Genomic DNA, 20,656 nt, shown 5'->3' on the forward strand with positions numbered 1-20,656 from the left:
GTTTACTTCTTCATAGTACTTTTTCCAGCTTTAGTTTTTTTCCCCAGTGATATTCTCAGTGCACGTTTTTATTGCTATGTGTTGAATATCCATAAGTAGTATTACAATAAATAGTTTAAAATTTTAAACTATTTTTAAAAAATCTAGAATACAATAGTGTAAGAGAGTGGATGAAGATGATCTCTTCCTTGCCCCTTATAATAATATTTCTTTAAATATTACTGCATGCCAGTCACTGTGAAAAATAGTTTATATGAAGGTGACAGAAATCATAAGTGGTAGGCAGTTGCTTATCACCCCATTTACAAACAAGGCAACTGAGGTTGAGAGCATCTAAGTAACTTGCCTGAAAGTATTAGGGCCGGAATAGGTGCCTATATGTGCCCAGAGCTTGGTACATGGTAGGCATCATTCTGCCAGTAAGCCACATCCCTCAGTCCCAAAATGCATCAGTTTAATAACTTTCTTATTAGGAAGTAGACTCATTTTCAAAAGTGAAGTGCCATGATGTTTTTATGCATATACTTGAATATTTTTTTGCTGTTTCCCTCCACACACAGTACATGAAACATGGTACTACTTTGTTTTGATCTGCTTTGTTTAATTATGATCAATATTTATATGTGTGGAACTGTTTCTTGATGATTTGTAATAACTTTTTATATTAAGGGACTCATTTGCCATTTATGTTGCAGATATTTTTCTTTCTTTCTTTTTGGTACTTGGTGTTGAACCTGGGGGTACTTGGGCCACTGAGCCACATCCCCACCCCTATTTTATATTTTATTTAGAGACAGGGTCTCACTGAGTTGCTTAGCACCTCGAATTTGCTGAGACTGGCTTTGAATTTATAATCCTCGTGTGTCAGCCTCCTGAGCTGCTGGGATTATAGGCACCACCATGCCCTGCTAGTGTTTACTTCTTCATAGTACTTTTTCCAGCTTTAATTTTTTTCCCCAGTGATATTCTCAGTGCACATTTTTATTGCTATGTGTTGAATATCAATAAATAGTATTGTTTATAGTTTAAAAACTTACATAAAGGATTTTTTGTTTTGTTTTTATACTGGTTATATCTTTGACCATTGTTACCATGTTAATACCTGGAGATTTAGTGTTAATTTTTTCAAACTTTGCGTAGTATTCTATTTTGTGTCTTTCTTTCTCCATTCAAGTTTAAATTATTTATAACTTTTGTCTACTATAGAGAGAGTATTGCATTGAATATTCTTGAAATAAAAGTACAAAAAAATTTTTTCATGCCTGATTCCTAGACTTTAATGGATGTGAAGAAAAAACAAAAACAAAACACAAAAAACTTTAATGGATGTGAAAATAACCTGGAATTTAAAAAAATTATTTATTTATTTATTTTAATTATAATTCTTAATACACCATTATACAATAATTTATCATCTCCGATTATATATAAGGTATGTTGACACCAAATTCACATCTTTATACATGTATTTTGTATAATGATGAGAGTCTCCTTTCAACATCCATGCTATTCCCCTTCTCCCTGCCTTTCCCTCCCGCCCCTATTCCCTATCTAGAGGTAATCTTCCTCCCTTGCTCTCCCTCCCAACCTCATTTTGAGTCACCCGCCTTATATGCCTTATATCAGAGAAGACATTCGGCGTTTGTTTTTTTGGGATTGGCTAACTTCACTTAGCATAATCTGCTCTAATGCCATCCATTTCCCTGCAGATGCTATGATCTTATTTTTTTATATTGCTGAGTAATATTCCATTGTGTATAAATGCCACATTTTTTTTTAATCCATTCATCCACTGAAGGACATCTAGGTTGGCTCCTCAGTTTAGCTATTGTGAATTGTGCTGCTATAAACATTGATGTGGTTTGTGTCCCTATAATATGCTGTTTTTAGGTCCTTTAGGTATAATCCGAGAAGAGGAATAGCTGGGTCAATGGTGGTTCCATTCCCAGTTTTCCAAGGAATCTCCATACTGCTTTCCAAATTGGCTGCACCAGTTTGCAGTTCCACCAGCAGTGTATGAGTGTACTTTTTTCCCCCGCATCCTCTCTCCATGGAAATTTTGTTAAAATGCAGATTTTGATTAATTAGGTCTCTGGTAGAGCCTAGATCTTAATAAACTACCAATGTGATGCTGATTTCTGCCTGTGTATAGACCATATTTTGAATAGTAAAGCTCTAAGTAGGGGCTGAGGATTGGCTCAAGTGGTAGCGTGCTTGCCTAGCATGTGTGAGGCACTGGGTTCGATTCTCAGCACCACATAGAAACAAAATAAAGATATTGTGTTCACCTAAAACTAAAAAATAGATATTTAAAAAAATTAAAAAAAAAAAAAACTCTAAGTAATAGAAGTGAAATTGCTGGGACTTAATTTGACATTGCCAGATTCTTTTCCCATGTGATGAATTAATTTATACACCTATGCTATATATAACTGTTTTCCTTATGTTCTTGCCAAATTTTTTCAGATTATTAGAAGTAACATTTTGCTAATTTCTGATACAAAATTTCTGTGATTGCCTGTTTGTAGCCTTTGTAGTTTTTCTTTTGAGTTACTTTCACTACTCTTCAGGAATATGCACAAAGGCTATATATACTTAGGTACATATCATCTTTAATGTCTTTAAAATTACAATTTTTTTGTTTTGCATATATTTGAGTAGAATTTATGACTTTATAGGACTTGCTACTATTTTAGTTTTTGGTGTTGGGGATTGAACCCAGGGATGTTTAACCACTGAGCCACATACCCAGCACCCCCCCCCCCCTTTTTTTTTTTTTAAATTTTTACTTTTGATACAGGGTCTTGCTGAGCTGCTTCGGGCCTTGCTAAATTGCTGAGGCTGGCCTTGAACTTGTGATCCTCCTACTTTAGCCTCCCAAGTCCCTAGGATTACAAACGTGTATGCCACCATGTTCATCATTGTTGCTATTTTAAATGTTTTAAAAACTTTCTAGTAGATATATTCTATCTTATGTTAGTCTCATATCTAGCAACCTTGATTAATTCATAGTTTGTAATAGTCTGTGTTGGCTTTTGATGTGGATGATAATATTTTATCTTTCCATTCACTCAGAGTTTACTGTTTGTGAAGAGTCTTTGAAAGGTCTGGATCCCTCCCTCCCCCATACACACACACACACACAAGCTAGGCTGTTACTATTTCAGGGATGCTGGTGGAAGACAAGAGATGCTTTGGGCATAGACAAGTTTATTACTGAAGATGTAGCAAGCAGTAAAAATGCATGATGTAGGCACTGGTTCTTCATGTCTCCTGAGATCCTTGGGAGTTAACAAGAAGGGGCCTCACTGGAGACTGCCTTTGCACTGAGTTTAGGGAATCCGGTAATTACATTTATAGTCAGCCTGGTCTCTTTGTTCCAGAGGAGAATATACTTATACTTCAGTGTTGCTTGCTGCAAACATAGCTCTAAGAAGTGACCCACACAAGAGTGGTCACGGATTTGCATTTTTGGTGTACAAAGAAGAATGTATAGGGATGTTCAGATCTCATGATAGATTGCCTATCCCAGCAATCTACTTGTCAGCCCTACATGTTCTTGGCCTATTTTAAATTTTCACATGATGTTCCACTCTTGTCAGCCACTCTGATTAATTGACAGATACTAAAACCAAATCCATTTGATTTTGTTGCACAGCATTTAATTACGGCTACTGTCAATAAACCCAAACAACAAGGGGAGACTGGGATCCAGGCAACTGTGAAAAAGTCTTTGGCAGTGGAGACAGTATGACATTTTCCAGACAGCCACTACAGGGGCTGGTCACTATATTAGCCATTAGAACCACTTCAGGAGAGTTTAAATTGACTTGGTTTTTGGTGGTGTTACGTAGAAGTATAGAGCCAATAGTTGGGTCAAAAAACAACCCATATTTGTCAGAGACAAATATTAATAGCTCATTCTCCCCTACATACAAACTTAGCACTCAAAGGGACATGACCTAAGTCACTCCAGTTAGGGTTTTATTGTTAAACATAATTTAGGTTAATATTTTATTATTTTGGTTAAGAATCAGTGTCACAAAGCAGTTGCAGCCCTACTTTTTGTCGTATATGCTACAGCCTAAGATTGCTTGGGTGTTTGGAGAAGCATATGAAGTTTTATCAACCAGAATGAAACAGGGTTATGCTGTTCTAGTGTTTAAATGCAGAGTTAGGAGCTGCTTTTGATGTCATCAGGCCTACATGAATTTTTCTGAATTGAAAACATGTGGATAGGGGTGATGAATCCAGCATTGTGTCAGTGTCATCCCCAGCTCTTGTGTGTCTCAAATTACGGTGTGTGTTCTATGGGATGGTTCACCTTTCTCTTCAATTTTGGGGGTAAGGCACTTTCTCTCTGGGTATTGGGGCTATTGCTCTCCTTTTACAGCTATGCTTTTTTTTTTTTTTAATATTCCATTCCAATAGCTGTGACTTTGCTTTAGAAAAAAGTCATCTCACACCTAGACTTTTTTTCTGAAATAAGTGGGATTGGGAGGGTTATTTTGGCCTAATTCACATTGATCCATTATGTCTTCTCCCTTGATTCACATTGGACACTATTACATGGGAATTTGGTGCTCAGTATGCTTAATCAGATGATCAGTGTCTTCATGATTTAGGACCATGTCAATTCAAGAGAATCTTGTGGCTGAACAGAATAAATTTGAATTTCTTAAATTTTACTCTGGCCAAGCTATCACCCATTGGAATGAGCTGGACTCTTATGATGTTAGGGGGAAGAAAGAAACCATTATGTCTGTAGACAGTCAGGATATAACTTGAATTATAAAATGTCTATGTAATTTTGTAATTCCCTTTTCTTGTTATGCTGATTGTACCTAGGAAGTGGTTGTGAAGATAAAATCCCTTGGTTATGCTGCCTTCACTGAGTAAACTGTTAAGTTGTGTGAAGAGGTGAAGGAAGATGAGTTTTAAACTTTGAGTTGAATTTTGAGAAGGTTGTTCCAATGCTTGACAATACTGGATATGCCATTGGATGGTAGGCAATATAGAGTGTCCATTGGATATGTGTAATATTGGCCCTATTTGTTCATTTAAAGTAGACTAGCCTCTAGGGAATTACATGGGTGGCTAGGAATCTTTTTGTTCCATTTCTGACTCCCCAACTAAAGATTATGATTGCCTTTTCTTCTCTGGCTCCAGCTAACAACCTAGATTTGGGCCTTTCCTAATTCCCTATTTTCTACACTGCCATGGCTTTTGCCTACGTGATCAGTAATTTTAGCTACCCCTGTGCTTAGCTCTGTCTTCTGCTATGGAAGTTTTTAGAAGAGAGTTGGGTACTTGTGTCTAACAGAGCTGTGAATGTTAAGTTTCTCTCTTTCCTTTTGAGTTCTTTTACTGAACTTACTTGTCAAAGCAGGTGGGGCTAAAGTAGAAGGGGAGCAGAAGGTGTGAGTTTTTTCTCCTTCTTTGGACGTGAACTAATTTTGATACCAATTGGATGTTTTAAAGACTCAAATCAGGGGCTGGGATTGTAGCTCAGTGGTAGTGTGCCTGCCTAGCACTTGTGAGGTGCTGAGTTTGATTCTCAGCATCACATAAAAATAAATAAAGGTGTTGTGTTCATCTACAACTTAATAAAACAAAACTCAAATTCAATTCTGATGCTACCCAGAGTATCATTAGACTCCTTAAGTTTAAAGGGTTAGTACTATAGAACTTACTTTAATTGAGACATCAATAGTGGCTCCTTATGATACCCATACTTCTGTCGGATTTAGCTACAAAGTCAGGGGTTTCCATACTACTGTTGATTTCGATAGTTTTTCTTGAACAGCTCACAAAACTTAGTGAAACGTGTTTACCAGTTTATTATAATAAGGGTGCAAATGAACAGCCAGATGAGGAAATTCATAGGATAAAGTCTAGTATGGTACTGAAAATAGAGGTCCTGTCATGTGGAGTTGGGGTTACATTACCCTCCTGTCTTGTGAATGTGTGCAATAGTCAGAAACTCTTTGATCCCAATTTAGGGGGTTTTTAGGGAGGTTTCCTGTTAAAAGCAAAATTGATCAAATAGTTGGCTTTTGATGATTAACTCTCCAACCCCTCTCCCCTCAGGTGAGGGGGAGGCTTTGGGGGAAGAAAGAAACCATTATGTCTGTAGCCGGTCAGGATATAATTTGAATTTTAAAATGTCTATGTAATTTTATAATTTCCTTATAGAGTTCAAGTTCCAAGCCTCTAGTCTGAACCTTGATTAGACCATTCAGGAAATTCCAAGGGTTTTAGGAGCTTTGTCTCAAGGAACCTCAAGACAGGATCAAATTTTTTTTATATGATAACTACACAGAGAATGCTCCATGGTAGGAATCAAGGCACTATAGTTTCCAGCAGGCCACAGCAGAGCTCAGGCTCAACAAATTTGCTTCTTGGCAGGGAGGTGGTACTGGGGATTAACCCAGGTGCAGTTTACCACTGAGCTGTGCCCAATGCACTAGGTTGCTTAGGACTTCCTTAAGTTGTTGAGGTTGGCCTTGAACTTATTGTTTTAATCTACCCAGCTTCTGGGATCACAGGCATATATCGCTGTGCGCCTGGGCCATAACAAATTTATTTTTGATGTTCTTAGTCTTTCCGAAACTGTCCTCACTGCCTACTATGTTTATTTGCAACTTTGGGGACCTCTTGACCTAACATCTGAAGCCATATTGCCCTTGGGCTGGAACAGTTGTCTTCCTCCTGTATCTCAGAGGAGAGTGATCAACAACCCAACCATCTTTTGGACATGGTATATAATCTTAACCTTTCCTGTCCTCCCCTCCCCAGGGCCTTGTGAATGCTACATGTCTATTTGACTTCCTAAGTTTATTATTTTTCAGGCTTTTGTAACATAAATTTCAGTTTATAACATTTGTTTTCCAGCTTTAAACTCTGTATGCAAATATTTTTATGTAGCATAGTTTTTTCTTAGGTGAAATTTGAGGCCTTACTTTTTTCAAGATTATACAAAATAATTTACCAACTCTTCTAGAATTTTTAAGATTTTATTCCTAAATTGAAGTTTTAACTTTATCTGGACTTTTGTTGTTGTTATTGTTGCTACTGGGGATTTAACTCAGGGATGCTTTACTACTGAGCTACATCTGCAGCCCCTTTTTATTTTTTATTTGAGACAGGTCTCTCTGGTTTGCTTAGAGCCTCACTAAGTTGTTGAAGCTGGCCTCAAACTTGCCTCAATCGCCCCAATCACTGGGATTATGGGCGAATGCCACTGCACCCAGCTAGATAGTATCATTATTCTTAACTGACCCCCAGATGATCACAAAATTTATGTCTGGCATGGTGGTGTATGCCTGTAATCCCTGTGACTCAGGAGACTGAGGGAGGAGGATTGCAAGTTTGAGGCCAGCCTCAGCATTTTAGGGAGACTGTCTCAAAATAAAAAAATAAAAAGGGCTGGGTATATAAGTTCTGTGGTAAGTACCTGTGGGTTCAATCCCAGTAACAACAACAACAACAACAAAAAATGGTGGTAACTAATGGTAGTATATAATGAGGTACTACTTTATATATTGGGCACTGCCCTGTTTGGTCACATCATTGTCTCATTAAATACTTCAACACTTCATAAGAGCAAGGAGGGTATTTTGATGTATATAAACAGAAGAAATGAAATATTAGAGAAATTTAGTTACTTTGGGAAAACTGTAGTTAGTTCCTGTCTTCATAAGACTTTGAACACAGCATTGATTATGGAACCTTTTCTCTATAATGCTTTAGAATATCAATGCTGTTTAGTCCTCTAAGTTTTTCTTCACCCTTCTCTATAGTTCCAAAATCCAGAAATCTGAAAAAGGAAACTTTTCATAAATTAATTTTGCTTTAAAATCTGAGGCTGCACATTGTCCCTTCCCCTTTATGAAATTCTAATAGGTATGCATATTCATGTTTACTGTCAAAAGGTATTGTACATATTTGATTGTGGGGTATTGCATCATATTACATTTTTAAAACCTGTAAAATTTTCAGGAGTTTTAAGTGAGGAATCAACAAATACTCTTTTCCTAGCTTTATTTGGATCTATTGTTAGAAATACTATTGTTTAATGATATGTTCCTGTATCAGAACCAAGCCCTTAATTATGGTGTTCATATGATTCATTTTAATATTCATTATGGCTTGAACTCTAAATTTTCAGTATTTTTTCTATGACCCTTTCATGTTTGTATTTATAGATAAACTTTAATTCATTTGGCTCTTCAGAGGATGATAACTTATTGGTGTGTTGGTTAGGATTACAATGAGTTTGTAATCAAATTTAGGGGAGAAATTGGTATCTGTGATATCAAGCTTTCTGGGTAGCTGGAGGATTCACATTTTCATGACATTTGCCAGGGTTCTAAAGTGGTTCTTTGTTTTTTAAATTTTATTTCTGTACATCCCTGGTCTCTTGCTTCTTGGGATTATTTGGTTGCCGTTATGAAAGTCAACTTCCATTTTACTCTTTGAGTTTTTAAAGTAGTCCTGTAACCTTGACTTTGCATTTAAAAAAAATCAGTTAAAATTAATTAATTACTATGTTAAATTTGATTTATGGTAAATAAATACCACAGTGCAGCCATAATCACAATCTAATTTTATATTTTTTTTGTGTGGTGCTGGGGATTGATTGAACTCAGGACCCCTTTCATGCTAAAATCTCTACCACTGAGCTACATCCCCAGCCCCATAATGTATGGTCCCCATGCCCCCCCTTGGGTACCAGAGATTGAACCCAGAGTGGCTTAACCACTGAGTCACAAACCCAGCCTTTTTTTTTTTTTTTTTAATTTTGAAATAGGGTCTCACTGAGTTGCTGAGACTGGCCTTGAACTTGTGATCCTGTTTCAACCTCCTGAGTTTCTGGGATTACAGGCATGCAACACTGCATCCAGCCAAAATCTAAAAATTTCCAAAATTTAAAACATGTAACCACCATACACAGTTCCTCTATACTTTATCAAAACCCAAGTTTGTTTATTGCTGTTCCAAAAGGTCCCTTGATTCTGAGACAAATTGTTGGGGCAAGGAAAATGATTTTGGAAAGTCAGCAATCCAAAAGATGGCAGGCTATTTACAATAAAGACCATCTTAATTCAGCATTAGTTTCAAGTACTTTTTCTTTTTTAATATTTTTTAGTTGTAGATGGACACAATACCTTTATTTTATTTATTTATATTTATGTGGTGCTGAGGATCGAACCCATTGTGTCAGATGCTAGGCAAGCTCTCTACCACTGAGCTACAACCCCAGCTCTCAAGCACTTTTTTATCCTTTGATAAAGAGGACTTAAGAAGGGGGACTAAGGTGAAGAATGGATTGATGATTGGAGACTTTAAGGCATCACTCTGGCAATCTGAAAGGAGGTGTTGTGAAACCTGGCAGCTGCATGTACGTGTGGGGTCCTGGGATTTGTGTGATAATTGGAAAATATTTTAGTTAACCTTAATCTTGTCATCAATCTGAGGAGGAGGAGAAAGGAAATTAGAGAAGTTTCAGTGCATCAGTTTGCACTTCAGGTTTTGGACAAACATTCCTTAAATGATTACTAACATGTCTGCCTGTGGAGTTGAGCAGAAATCTGGCTCAGAGGTTAAGAAGACTGATAGAATAAGAAGGCATAAGTGCCAATAATTTTTACGCTGTTTTAATTACCCATTGGACATCTGTAGGCTCAAGTGAAGAGTCAGTGCTTTCAACAAAAGTGGCCAAGTCCTTGAAAAGTAATGTAGGCAATCTTTACTCATTGTAACTCACACAGCAGAGGTGTTAACCACAGCAAAGTTAGTGGGAGACAAATTGCTCAGCTTTGTGACCTCCAAAATCAGTGATTTGGCTTTTTTAAAGTCAAAATAAAGCTAGAGGGTTTATTTTAGTTTCTGTCTATTACAATACCTGTTTGCAATCATTTCCTACTTGTTTCTGGCAAACCAGGCAACTATGAATCTGCTCTTTCTACTGATGTGTCTTTTCTGAAAATTTCACAGAATGGAATCATAGAGCTGGGTGTGGTGGCCCACACCTATAATCCCAGTAATTTGGGAGGCTTGATACAGGAGGATCCCAACTTCAAAGCCAGCATTAAATAAAACTTCTTGAGGCCCTAAGTAAGCAACTTTAGCAAGACTCTGTGTCACAATAAAAAAAAATTTAAAAAAGGGTTCACTCATCATGATTTAAAAAAAACTTTATTATAGTGTATCATGTATCAGTACTTTTAAAAAATGATATAGTTATACCATAGTTTCTTTACCCATTCACAAATTGATTGACATTGAAGTTTATTGCAGTTTCTTGCTATTATGAATAATGCTCTTTAGAATATTAGTATGAGTTTATGTAGTTTCCTGGAAGTAGAATGGCTGGTTACAATAGTGTATAAATATATATGCCCAGCATGGTAGTCCACTCCTGTAATCCCGGCTACCCAGAGACAGTAGGATTACAAATTCATAGCCAGCCTGGGTTATTTAGCCCCCATTCTCTGTAAAAGGGCTGGGAAGGTAGCTCATTTGGTGGAGTGTTTGTGTAGCATTTCTACTGATTTGTCCTGAGTTCAATCCCTAGCCCCATTAAACAAACAAACAAAAAACAGTGACTTTATGTTTAATGGTTTAAGTGTTTTAAAAGTTACCAAACTGATATGTAAAGTAGCTGTACCATTTTCCAGAGAGAGAAAGATGGGGGGGGGGCAGAGAGGGAGGGAGGGAGGGAGGCGAGGAATGAGAATGTGAGATTACACATACAGGGTCTTACTCCCATAACACTTTTACTGTTATACTTATTCCTTACTTTGTATTTGAATTTTATTTTGATTTCATTTTCTTGTAGCCCAAAAGGTAGGTCGGCTAGTTACTGATTATCTTGGGTTTTGTTCATCTGTAAATGTTTTGCCTGTATGACTGATAAAATTGTTTTTCCCCCCGTATAGGCTTAGGTGACTCAGATGATGGTAATATTTACTAAGACATAGAAACATATGAAATTGATGCAGAAGTTTTGAATATGCTTAAATTTGAGATGTTCAGGAGACATCAATCTGAAATCAACAGAGTTCAGGAGAAAGATCTGGACTAGAGAGAGGATTTGGATTATTCAGGATGTACTTCAACGTTGGAAGTAGACAAATGCATCCGAGAAGATTATACAATGAAAGACCCGGGGCTGGGGCTGTAGCTCAGTGGCAGAGTGCTTGCCTAGCATGTGTGAGGCACTGGTTTGATCCTCAGCAACACATAAAAAATAAATTGATAAACAAAGATATTTTGTGTCCCTCTACAACTAAAACACTATTTAAAAAAAAAAAAAAGGAAAAAAGGAAAGATCCTTGGTCAACATTTAACATCACAGAAAGGACAGATTGGTTAAACATTAAAAGAGGAACACATGGTGGCACATACCTATAATGCCAGCCACCAGGGAGGTTGAGGCCATGGGAGGATTGCATATTGAAGGACAGGCTCAGCAGTTTAGCAAGGTCCTAAAGCAATTTGGCAACCCCGTCTCAAAAACGGTCTGTGGATGTAACTCAGTGGTAAAGTGTTTGCCTTGAATGTGTGAGGATATGGGTTCAATCCCTGGTACTAAATAAATAAATAAATAAGAGTTCACAATTTAGCATAAAAGACAAGAAAGGCTGCATAAATGAATTGGATTGGTTAGGGACTCATGCATTTTTCAAATTGCAGTTGTGGCATATTTAGTGCAAATGAGAGACTCCTGGAAATGTAATGGGAGAAATAAGGTGACAGCAGTGGAAGATGTGAAAATAGTAATGGCTTTTTACTGCTGTCCTCCCTAGAAAACAAGTAAGGTATACCTTTGCTTCTTCCTGTTGACAGTATTGTTGGGATAAAATAACTGCTAAAGCCATTATTTGGAGAGTAACAATTTGTTTTAAAATATTTGATGTAACCAATGAAACTTCCTCTCAGTGCAGACAACCCACCTTAAACAATGGTTGTCTTTACTGTGTAATTTTAAATTTATGTCAGCTTTCAGTAGTTAAGTCCCATTAAGCTTAATACAAATAAACAGTAGCAAAGTGGAATTATCGGATCATTTTTCTGGTGGATTGAGTGCAGTCCTAGTAGGAAATTAATAAAACTATTTCATCTTCAGCATCATTTAAAATTTTGTTATTGGTGGACAGAATAAGTCAGTCTCCCTCCCTGTTTTTTCTCTCATTTAATGGTCAGAGTATGTTTTCTATGGATGGAGGGATCTGTCTCATTTGGTAATGCAAAATAGCTTACTGTATTCAGAGATCATGATTTGGCATGGGGAGAGAGTACAAGAGTACCCAATCCTTTCAGAGTTTTCAACCTGAGCAGAAGGAGCTGATGGGAAGTTGAAATTTTGTACTTGAGAGCAGATTTCAGTGATGGATATCAAAGTATGTGAAACTGAATTGGGAGAATGTGTAAAGTAATAAGCTGTTGAGAGGTACTATTAGGACTTCTTTTATTTAATCTAGTTTGTGGTGAAAGGGTTAAAAAGAGTAACATTTGGCCACAGCTTTAAGAGATGTAACTACTATGCTAGATGATTTAACAAAAATAAAAGAATTTATGCCATTCCAGCTGGTCAGTAAATGAGAAAACAGAATAAAGAAAATAAGTTATATGGTTGATCCTGGGTTAGAGCTTGATAAGAGGATGATGAAGATAATCTTGATTATGGAAATATAGGCGAAAGTTTGAGTATACTACTCATGTTGGGCCTGAAAGATTTCTAGCATTTGGAGGTCTCTTTTGATGATTATTATTCTTCCTCACAAAAACAGATACTATTATTTACATCACCTTAGCTTTTACAATAGCTGAAATTCACTGGTTGTTTACTAGTGTATCTAAGGCTGAGAAACAGCAAGGTTGAATTATGTGGAGTAATGTCTAGGACCTGGAATTTTACTGTTAACTTTTTAGCTTTGTAATATTTCCACATAAATATGTGTATTCTTCCATATTGGTGACCTACTAAGTTTAAATTAGATGATGATGGTATTGGAAGACTGTACATTTGGTAGAATTGTGACCATGTAGATTTTCCACTCTAATTTGCTGAAGACTTAAAGCGTTGTTAGTTCGAGGCTAGCCTGGGCAATTTCATGAGAACCTCTCAGAAAGAAAGAAAAAAGAAGTAGTACATTTATAATTCAGTAAATATTTCTAAATTAGGATTTTCCAGTTTAGAGTAGGACATGGTTTTCAAGCATTGTCTGTAAATAAGATACTAACAGAGAAGTCTTTTGTAATTCAAAACTTCAGGTACTCAATCCAGATTTTTTTATGGAGTTAATTCAGAAGTAGGTATAGGAAAAGAAAAGAATGGAGAAGAAAGAGAAGGGCAACTTGAAAGCTCTTTTTATTTTTCATCAACATCCTTGCCATTACCTGATTGACATTCAAGTAAATTTAATTGGCCAATCAGTTACTTCCTAACTTTATGAAAATTTCAAAAGATACTGGTTTGACTACTTCACTTAAGGTGTTTGGGCAGCTGGGTAATTCCTCCCGGTTTCGTTAGACAAACCTTACCTCTTTATACTTACACCAGCAGCAGATTATATCATTAGATTTTGTCTTTTTCATTTAAGCCTGTTTGATGGACAGGAAAATACTACCTTGTTCCAATTTCATTTTCTTTTTTCACTTTGTTTCCAATCTGTGTTTTCTTTATTGCTAAAGAAACTAGGGTTTTCATTTGATTTTACCTCCCTTCATTTCTTTGAGAATTGCTTTTTGTATTCATTTTTTTTTCTTTTTGGTTATCCTTATTTGTTTGACTTATACAGGTCATGTATATTTTGTTTAAAATTTTGTGTTGAGAAAATTTTTTTTCTCAATATGTACATAAGCTTTATTTGTTGTATACTGTATCAGGTTTTTCGAGTCATGTTTATTATAGTTTCTGCATTTTAGATCTCGCCTAAGAAGACCTTCCCCAGGAATATGAAAGTATTCTTTATGTTCTTTGCTAAACAGTGCTGTTTCAGACTTTTTTAGAAAAAGTTGTTTTGGGGAATTCTTTTTTTTTCACCCTTACCTGTACCAAGGATTGAATCCAGGGGCATTTAACTGCTCAGCCAGATCCCCAGCCCTTTTTATTTTGTTTTATTTTTTAATTTTGAAACAGGGTCTTCCTAAGTTGCTTAGGGCTCACTAAGTTGCTGAGGTTGGTTTTGAACCTGTGATCCTCCTGCTTTAATCTTGAGAGCTGCTGGGATTACAGGTTCATTTGTGAAGGTCAAACTTTAATAAATTATTGGGAATTGTAATTGTGATTTTATCTGATTTGTAGATAATTGGGATAATATTGGTACTAAATAACAACCATTATAATTAATGGAGTTATCTGTGTTGCTAATTTTTTGGACTAGTTATTGGACATTTTATCCTTTTCATATTTTGTTTCAAAATTTCAAAATTCTTTTCTTTTTACATTTTTATTTTGTATAAAGAGCCTACAAATAAATCTCGGGAACTTAAAATTAAAATTTCAGCTGACAGTTCTTCTCTGTTATAGTAGGAAACTTTGAGTTAAACATTTGAAGTTCTTGGAAATAAGTTGGAGCGTTACTAATTTCTAAAATTATATTTAGGCCTTATAAGCATATTTATCTACGTATTTATAATTTTTTTAGTCATCATTGAATTTTGAGAAGCATTCTGAAAATTTTTCATGGACGGAAAATCGTTATGATGTGAATCGTCGAAGACACAATTCTTCAGATGGCTTTGATTCTGGTATTGGACGTTCTAATGGAGGTAAAATTTGCTGAGAAAAGATTTATGGATAATTTCCATAGTTTTTAAAGGATGCTTTGATTGCTATCAATCTTTATGCATAACTATCTTTGAATTTATATTAATTTACTGTTATCAAATGAAGGTAATTTTGGAAGGAAAGAAAAAAATGGATGGCGTACGCATGGCAGAAATGGTACTGAAAACATAAATCATCGAGGAGGATACCATGGTGGAAATTCCCGTTCTCGTAGCAGTATTTTCCATTCTGGAAAAAGCCAAGGTCTACATGAAAACAACATACCTGACAATGAAACCGGAAGGAAAGAAGATAAAAGAGAACGCAAACAGTTTGAGGCTGAGGATTTTGTAAGTTTCTTGTTATTTTAATACAAAGGATGTTTCTGCAAGTGTCTTTGTAGCACCAAGACATGCTTAGGTTTTATTAGTACAAGTCATTTTCTGTAAGGATCACACTTGATAAGCATTTGTCCAGTTATTTTGTAAGCCATACATTTTGCAAATATTTTTTTTGCTCACTATATTCCCCTCTGTTCCCAACCAATTCTTGCCCTCTCCTTCAGTGTGGTTTTGAAAACATTTAGTATATTCATGTCAACTTTTATTACTTATAGAAAGTTGAACAGTTTCCCTTAGAATAGTAGCTGGCTTCTTTGCTAGTATAATGTAAAATTATGTTTAATTTTAATAACCATAATGTAAAATTATGTTTAAGAAGCTATCAACCTTTTGGAAACAGAATGTGATCAGTACTTTTTATTGATCGAGAACTAGTTCTGCTTGTCTCCAACAAGTGGGCTCAAGTGATCCTTCTGCTTCAGCCTCTTCGGTCGCTGGGGCTACCAAGAGCTACCAAAAGCCAGGTGCGGTGGCACACTCCTGTAATCTGAGCAGCTGAAATGGCCAAGGCAGGATCGCAAGTTCAAAGCCAGCCTCAACCAAAAAGTGGGGTGTTAAGCTACTCAGTGAGACCCTGTCTCTAAATAAAATAGGGCTGGAGATGTGTATCAGTGGTTGAGTGCCCCTGAGTTCAATTCCCAGCCCCCCCCCCCCCCAAAAAAAAAATGGAACTACCATGACTGGCTCTGCAATACATTTATTTAGATTGTTGTCTTTATTTATTTTTTTATTTTTATCTTTATTGTTTTTGGTATTGAGCATTGAACCCAGGGCCGCTTGCTTAACCACTGAGCCACACCCCGAGCTCTTTTTATTTTTTGAGACAGGGTCTCACAAAGTTGTTCAGGGCCTCCCCAAATTGCTGAGGCTAGTTTCAAATTTGCAATGCTCTTTCCTGATCCTCCTGAATCATTGGATTACAGGCAAGAGCCATCACACCCGGTTTATCTGTTTATTTTTAACAGTATCTAAAAAAATTTTTTGCAGTGCTGGAGATCAGACTTAGGACCTTGCCGTTACTAGGCAAGCAATCTACCATTGAGCTACATCTCCAGGCCTAGAATTTGCCTTTTAAATAAAACTTGATTATTTAAATACGACTCTTAAACTAATTCAAGGATAGTGCTTTCATGTTTTGCACCTATTTCCTTCCCAATTCAAAGTTAGTTGGTTTTTTTTTTTTTTTAATACATTGTTCAGTTGTAGATGGACAAAATACCTTTATTTTATTTATTTATGTGGTGCTGAGGTTTGAACCCAGTGCCTCACACATGCTGGGCAAGTGCTCTACCACTGAGCCACATCCCCAACCCCCCCACCCCCCTCCCTTTTTTTTTAAGAAGGGATGGAAGACAGATTGTTTTTCTAGGCCAGGTGCAGTTAAGAATGTTGACTCTACTAATAATAAGTAAGTTAACAAAAAGCTGGGTTTTCATATTTTTTTCCTATTCTTAAAATCTAACAGTGTGGCTCATCTAAACGGTGTGCTGCTCAAGTCACAGTAAAAATGATGTAGTGAGCACTTCTGCTTGTTATTCTTATGATTCATTCCTGATAACTTAAATCTTATCCACTGTAGGTAGAGACATTTTGCACTTTTACCTTTTTTATATATTTGCTGTTAATTCTTATTCATTATATATTTTGAGTGACTGTGTGAGACAGTTGCTGTTCTTGGTACATAGAATATATATGTGAATAAGACAAGCAGTTCCTGCTCTGAGTTTCTATTCTAGTGGTAGCATTTAGAACATAAAAAGAAAAAGTAATTTATATTTTGGAGAGAATTTTGACAGGAAATAAGTAGGTGGGCTCTTTGGGAATTTGAGAGAGTCTTTTCCAGGAAATTGGCATTTAATCTGGAACTTGATAGGGAAAAGAATAAGCTTTGTTAAGTGGGAGAAGGTTGAGGGTGGTAGCTCATTGATAGAAGTGTGCTTAGCTCTGGGTTTAAATTCCAGCATCACCCCTCCTCCCCATGATTAATAAATAAAGACTGGAAGGAATAAAGAAATAAGGTAGTGCAAAGGATTTTAGGTTTGTACAAAAACTATTCCAGTTGTTAGATCTTGAGTGTATTTTAGTGGTAGAAGGAAGATTTGTTAAAAAAAAGTGTTTAAAAAATGGGGCTGTCCTGGGCTGGGGTTGTGCCTCAGTGGTAGGGCGCTTGCTTAGCATGTGTGAGGCTCTGGGTTTGATTCTCAGCACTGCGTATAAATAAATAAATAAATAAATAAATAAATAAATAAATAAATAAAGTCCATCAACAACTAAAAAATGGGAAGTAGTTTAGACTTTAAGCAAGGAAAGATCCAAGGTAGGTTGGATCTAGGGCAGAGGAGTGATAAGAGAAAAGAAGAATAAAAGATTACTTTTAATATAGAATCTATTTGCCTTTCCATTTGAGTATATTTTTTCCACTTGATAATCACCATAAAGTTGAATTTTTATAGCCAAACTGAGAAGTAATGCTTTCTGTTAGTGTTGTGAGGGTTAAATGAATGGTCAGATGAATCAAAAATAGTGAACAGCATATAACAAACATTTAATAGAATAGTTGTTGTTATTATCCCCCACCTCCTCTCCCAAGGTGGTGGTTATCAGTTATTATAATCCTAGACTTGTAATGTAGGCAGTCTAATTTCTAATTATATATTTAATAGTATAATTAAGACATACACACATCCATCCACCAATAAAGTATTAACTGTATTTAGTTTATATCTATGAAGGAATGAATCATACTGATATGCACATATACTATTGAGGCTTTACAGTAATGTCAGTTCAGTGCTAATAATTGTTTTACTTTGGGTGATTAAAATGTTTATATTTAGGTTAATTTTATTTGATATGTATTGAGTGTTTTCTTTTATCGAGAGAGGCTGTGTTGCTAGGTAATATGAAGAATACAATACTGGAAGTTTTAAGATTATAGTTATCTAACCAGATGAGCATCAGAGCTGGACATAGTTCTGCACACCTATAATTCTAGTGGCTCCGAAATCTGAGGCAAGAGATTTGCAAGTTCAAGGCCTAGCCTCAGCAATGTAACGAGGCTCTAAGCAATTTAGGGAAATCCTGCCTCACAATAGAAAAAGAGCTGGGATGGAACTCAGAGTAAAGTGCCCATGGGTTCAGTCTAACTGTATGAAATGAATAAACAAATAGATTAGCTTTGGAGTGCCCATACAGTGCTCATCTCTTTTCTTGTTAATGATCTAGAGCACCACTTGTTGAAATAAAAATCTGCACCTTTTGAGAATGACTGTATTCACTAAAGCAATCCAGTGATAAAATGCCAGTAGAATTGGGAAGTAGTCTAATTTTTCTCTTATGTGACCTCAGTTTTATGCTGAGTAGTGATTAAATCTGAGATTGCAATGACTACTTGTATTGTTTGCTGCTGTGTTGAATTCCTGGACTACAGGCGGTGGTGGTATGTGAGTGATTTAGTGGTGTTTGGGCTTCAAAGTTGGGGCCTTCATCCATGCTAGGCAAACACTCCGCTACCACCAAGCCACACTCCCAACATCTTCTCTCTCCCCAGTTTTCTTCCTCTCATAGCCATGGATAAGGATAATGCTTATAGTATAATTAAGACTATAAGAGTCTAGTTCCATAGACACTGTTACTTTTCCCCTTTAAGTAACAGTGAATATAGACAAGGATTTTAATTGTTAACATCAGTTGCAAAGTAGGGTTTACCAGTAATTGGTCATTATTAATAGTAAAAGAGTTAATATAAAATTGTTTTTTATGAGGAAATCTGTTTATAAATGGGAAATGTTTGATTACTTTAAAAGATTTTTTTTTTTTAATTTCAATTTTCTTCCAGCCATCTTTAAATCCTGAATATGAGAGAGAACCAAATCAGAATAAATCATTAGCTGCAGGTGTATGGGGTAAGTGCCTTTTGATCTATCTTTGAGGGGTACAAAATGTTGATACTTTTAGGTTTCCCTTTCTTTTCTTTCTTTTTTTTAAGTAAAAAAGTTAGAATAATACTTTCTTTTAAATACCTGTTTTTGATATGCTAAGCTACAAAAAGGTAACACTTTTAAAGAGGAAATTTGAGGTAGAAGGAAAGTTTGATTTGAAATAGTTGATTTGCACATTAGCACCAGTAAGTATACTCAGTTTGATTTGGGTTTTGGAAATAATTGTTGAATTGATGTAACTTTGAGCACAGTGTAATAATTATAAACAACAACAACAAAAAAGTTTAAATTTTTAGTTTATCATAGTTGAAAACCTAGTTAACTGGAAAGATAAGTACTTGTGATTGATTATAGTTTGTCATGAAATTAATCTTTACCTATGAAAATGGATTAGACGTAGTGTTAAAAATAATTCTATAAATTTGTCTATGGAAATAGACTCTTTGAAATTATTTGCCTTTTTGAATTTTCAAAGATTAATGAGAGTTTCTGGTAATATTTCCCCTTTCTTTAAAACTGCTGAGTTTTTAATTTGATAGCATCTTACAGAAGAGTATATTGCACTCATAGTACAAATTAGACAGCTTTTAAAAAATTCAAGTGAAGTTTAAAATAATGGAATATTTTATAATAAATTTTTTTAAAAATCAGATTTGACATCTGAAAAATAAATTTAGTCATTTGAAACAAATCCAAAGTGGTGTATCCACTTTGAAACTTGTGCACATGTTCTTTGTATTTTTTCCATTGAATATTAATAACTTAATAAAACAAAAGGATTGTGGCTTATGATAGCATACTCCTCCTAATAATAAAGGCATTATTTTAAACTTTGCCACTTCCTGTGCTGTTCTTAATTGTATTTATGGGGTGAAACTCTTGGGAATTATTTTGTTTTCTTTTATCTCCCTCTTTACTTATGGGCTTTTTGAGGGTGAGGGGTGGGGGTGGTCAGACACTTTTGTTAGAACCATGTGAATGGCATTGTTTTTTCTGTATTGCAAATTAGTATTTCTACCACTCTCCCCAGGCCTACACGCCCAGACACACACATACCCAACCAAAAAAATCTCCCAAGCTCCTCTCTTAGGTATGTTTCCTTATTATTCAGTTTTTCTGGGAACAGATGATTGCATAAGAATATAGAACCACCTGGAAGGTGTTAAATAGAATTTCTAAGAAATTAGGAATAATTTGGATTTTATTAGACTGAAAGTAAATTTAAAAAGTCAAGAATTTCAGTGAACATTTGTCATATAAAACTACCTGTCGATACTATTGGTACTGATCCTTGGTTGATTTAATTTTAGAAATGATTTAAAGGCAAAGACATCTTTTGAAAATAATGAGACTAAAATGTATTAATATAAAGATTTTTTGGTTCTACTGTTTCAGTGTTGATCTAAGAATTTTTGAGTGTTAGTTGAAGAGATGTTTAAATGGAAGGTGTACTCTGTGTTTAGGTAAACTAAGAAATGTGTCTGCATTTATAAAAAGAAAAAAAGAAAACTGGTTAATTATGGCATGGTTAATTG

General features: G+C 35.6%; 1 protein-coding gene across 3 annotated transcripts in view; it reads left to right on the forward strand.

The window, feature by feature from the left end:
- Gpbp1 (GC-rich promoter binding protein 1) overlaps positions 1–20,656 on the forward strand; it is a 66,242-nt gene that overhangs the window by 22,134 nt on the left and 23,452 nt on the right. For 2 of the 3 annotated variants that reach the window (XM_046456258.2, XM_046456257.2), the window contains exons 4-7: positions 14,658–14,781; positions 14,906–15,129; positions 19,019–19,085; positions 20,152–20,211. In XM_046456258.2, the coding sequence (XP_046312214.1) occupies positions 14,658–14,781; positions 14,906–15,129; positions 19,019–19,085; positions 20,152–20,211 (475 nt within the window). The remainder of the gene's footprint in view (positions 1–14,657; positions 14,782–14,905; positions 15,130–19,018; positions 19,086–20,151; positions 20,212–20,656) is intronic. The other variant, XM_046456259.2, reaches the window with a different exon arrangement.

This window comes from Marmota monax, unplaced genomic scaffold, assembly GCF_021218885.2.
Source record: "Marmota monax isolate L192 unplaced genomic scaffold, Marmota_monax_Labrador192_F-V1.1 WCK01_AAM20220418_F8-fsc00037, whole genome shotgun sequence".
NCBI lineage: Eukaryota > Metazoa > Chordata > Mammalia > Rodentia > Sciuridae > Marmota > Marmota monax.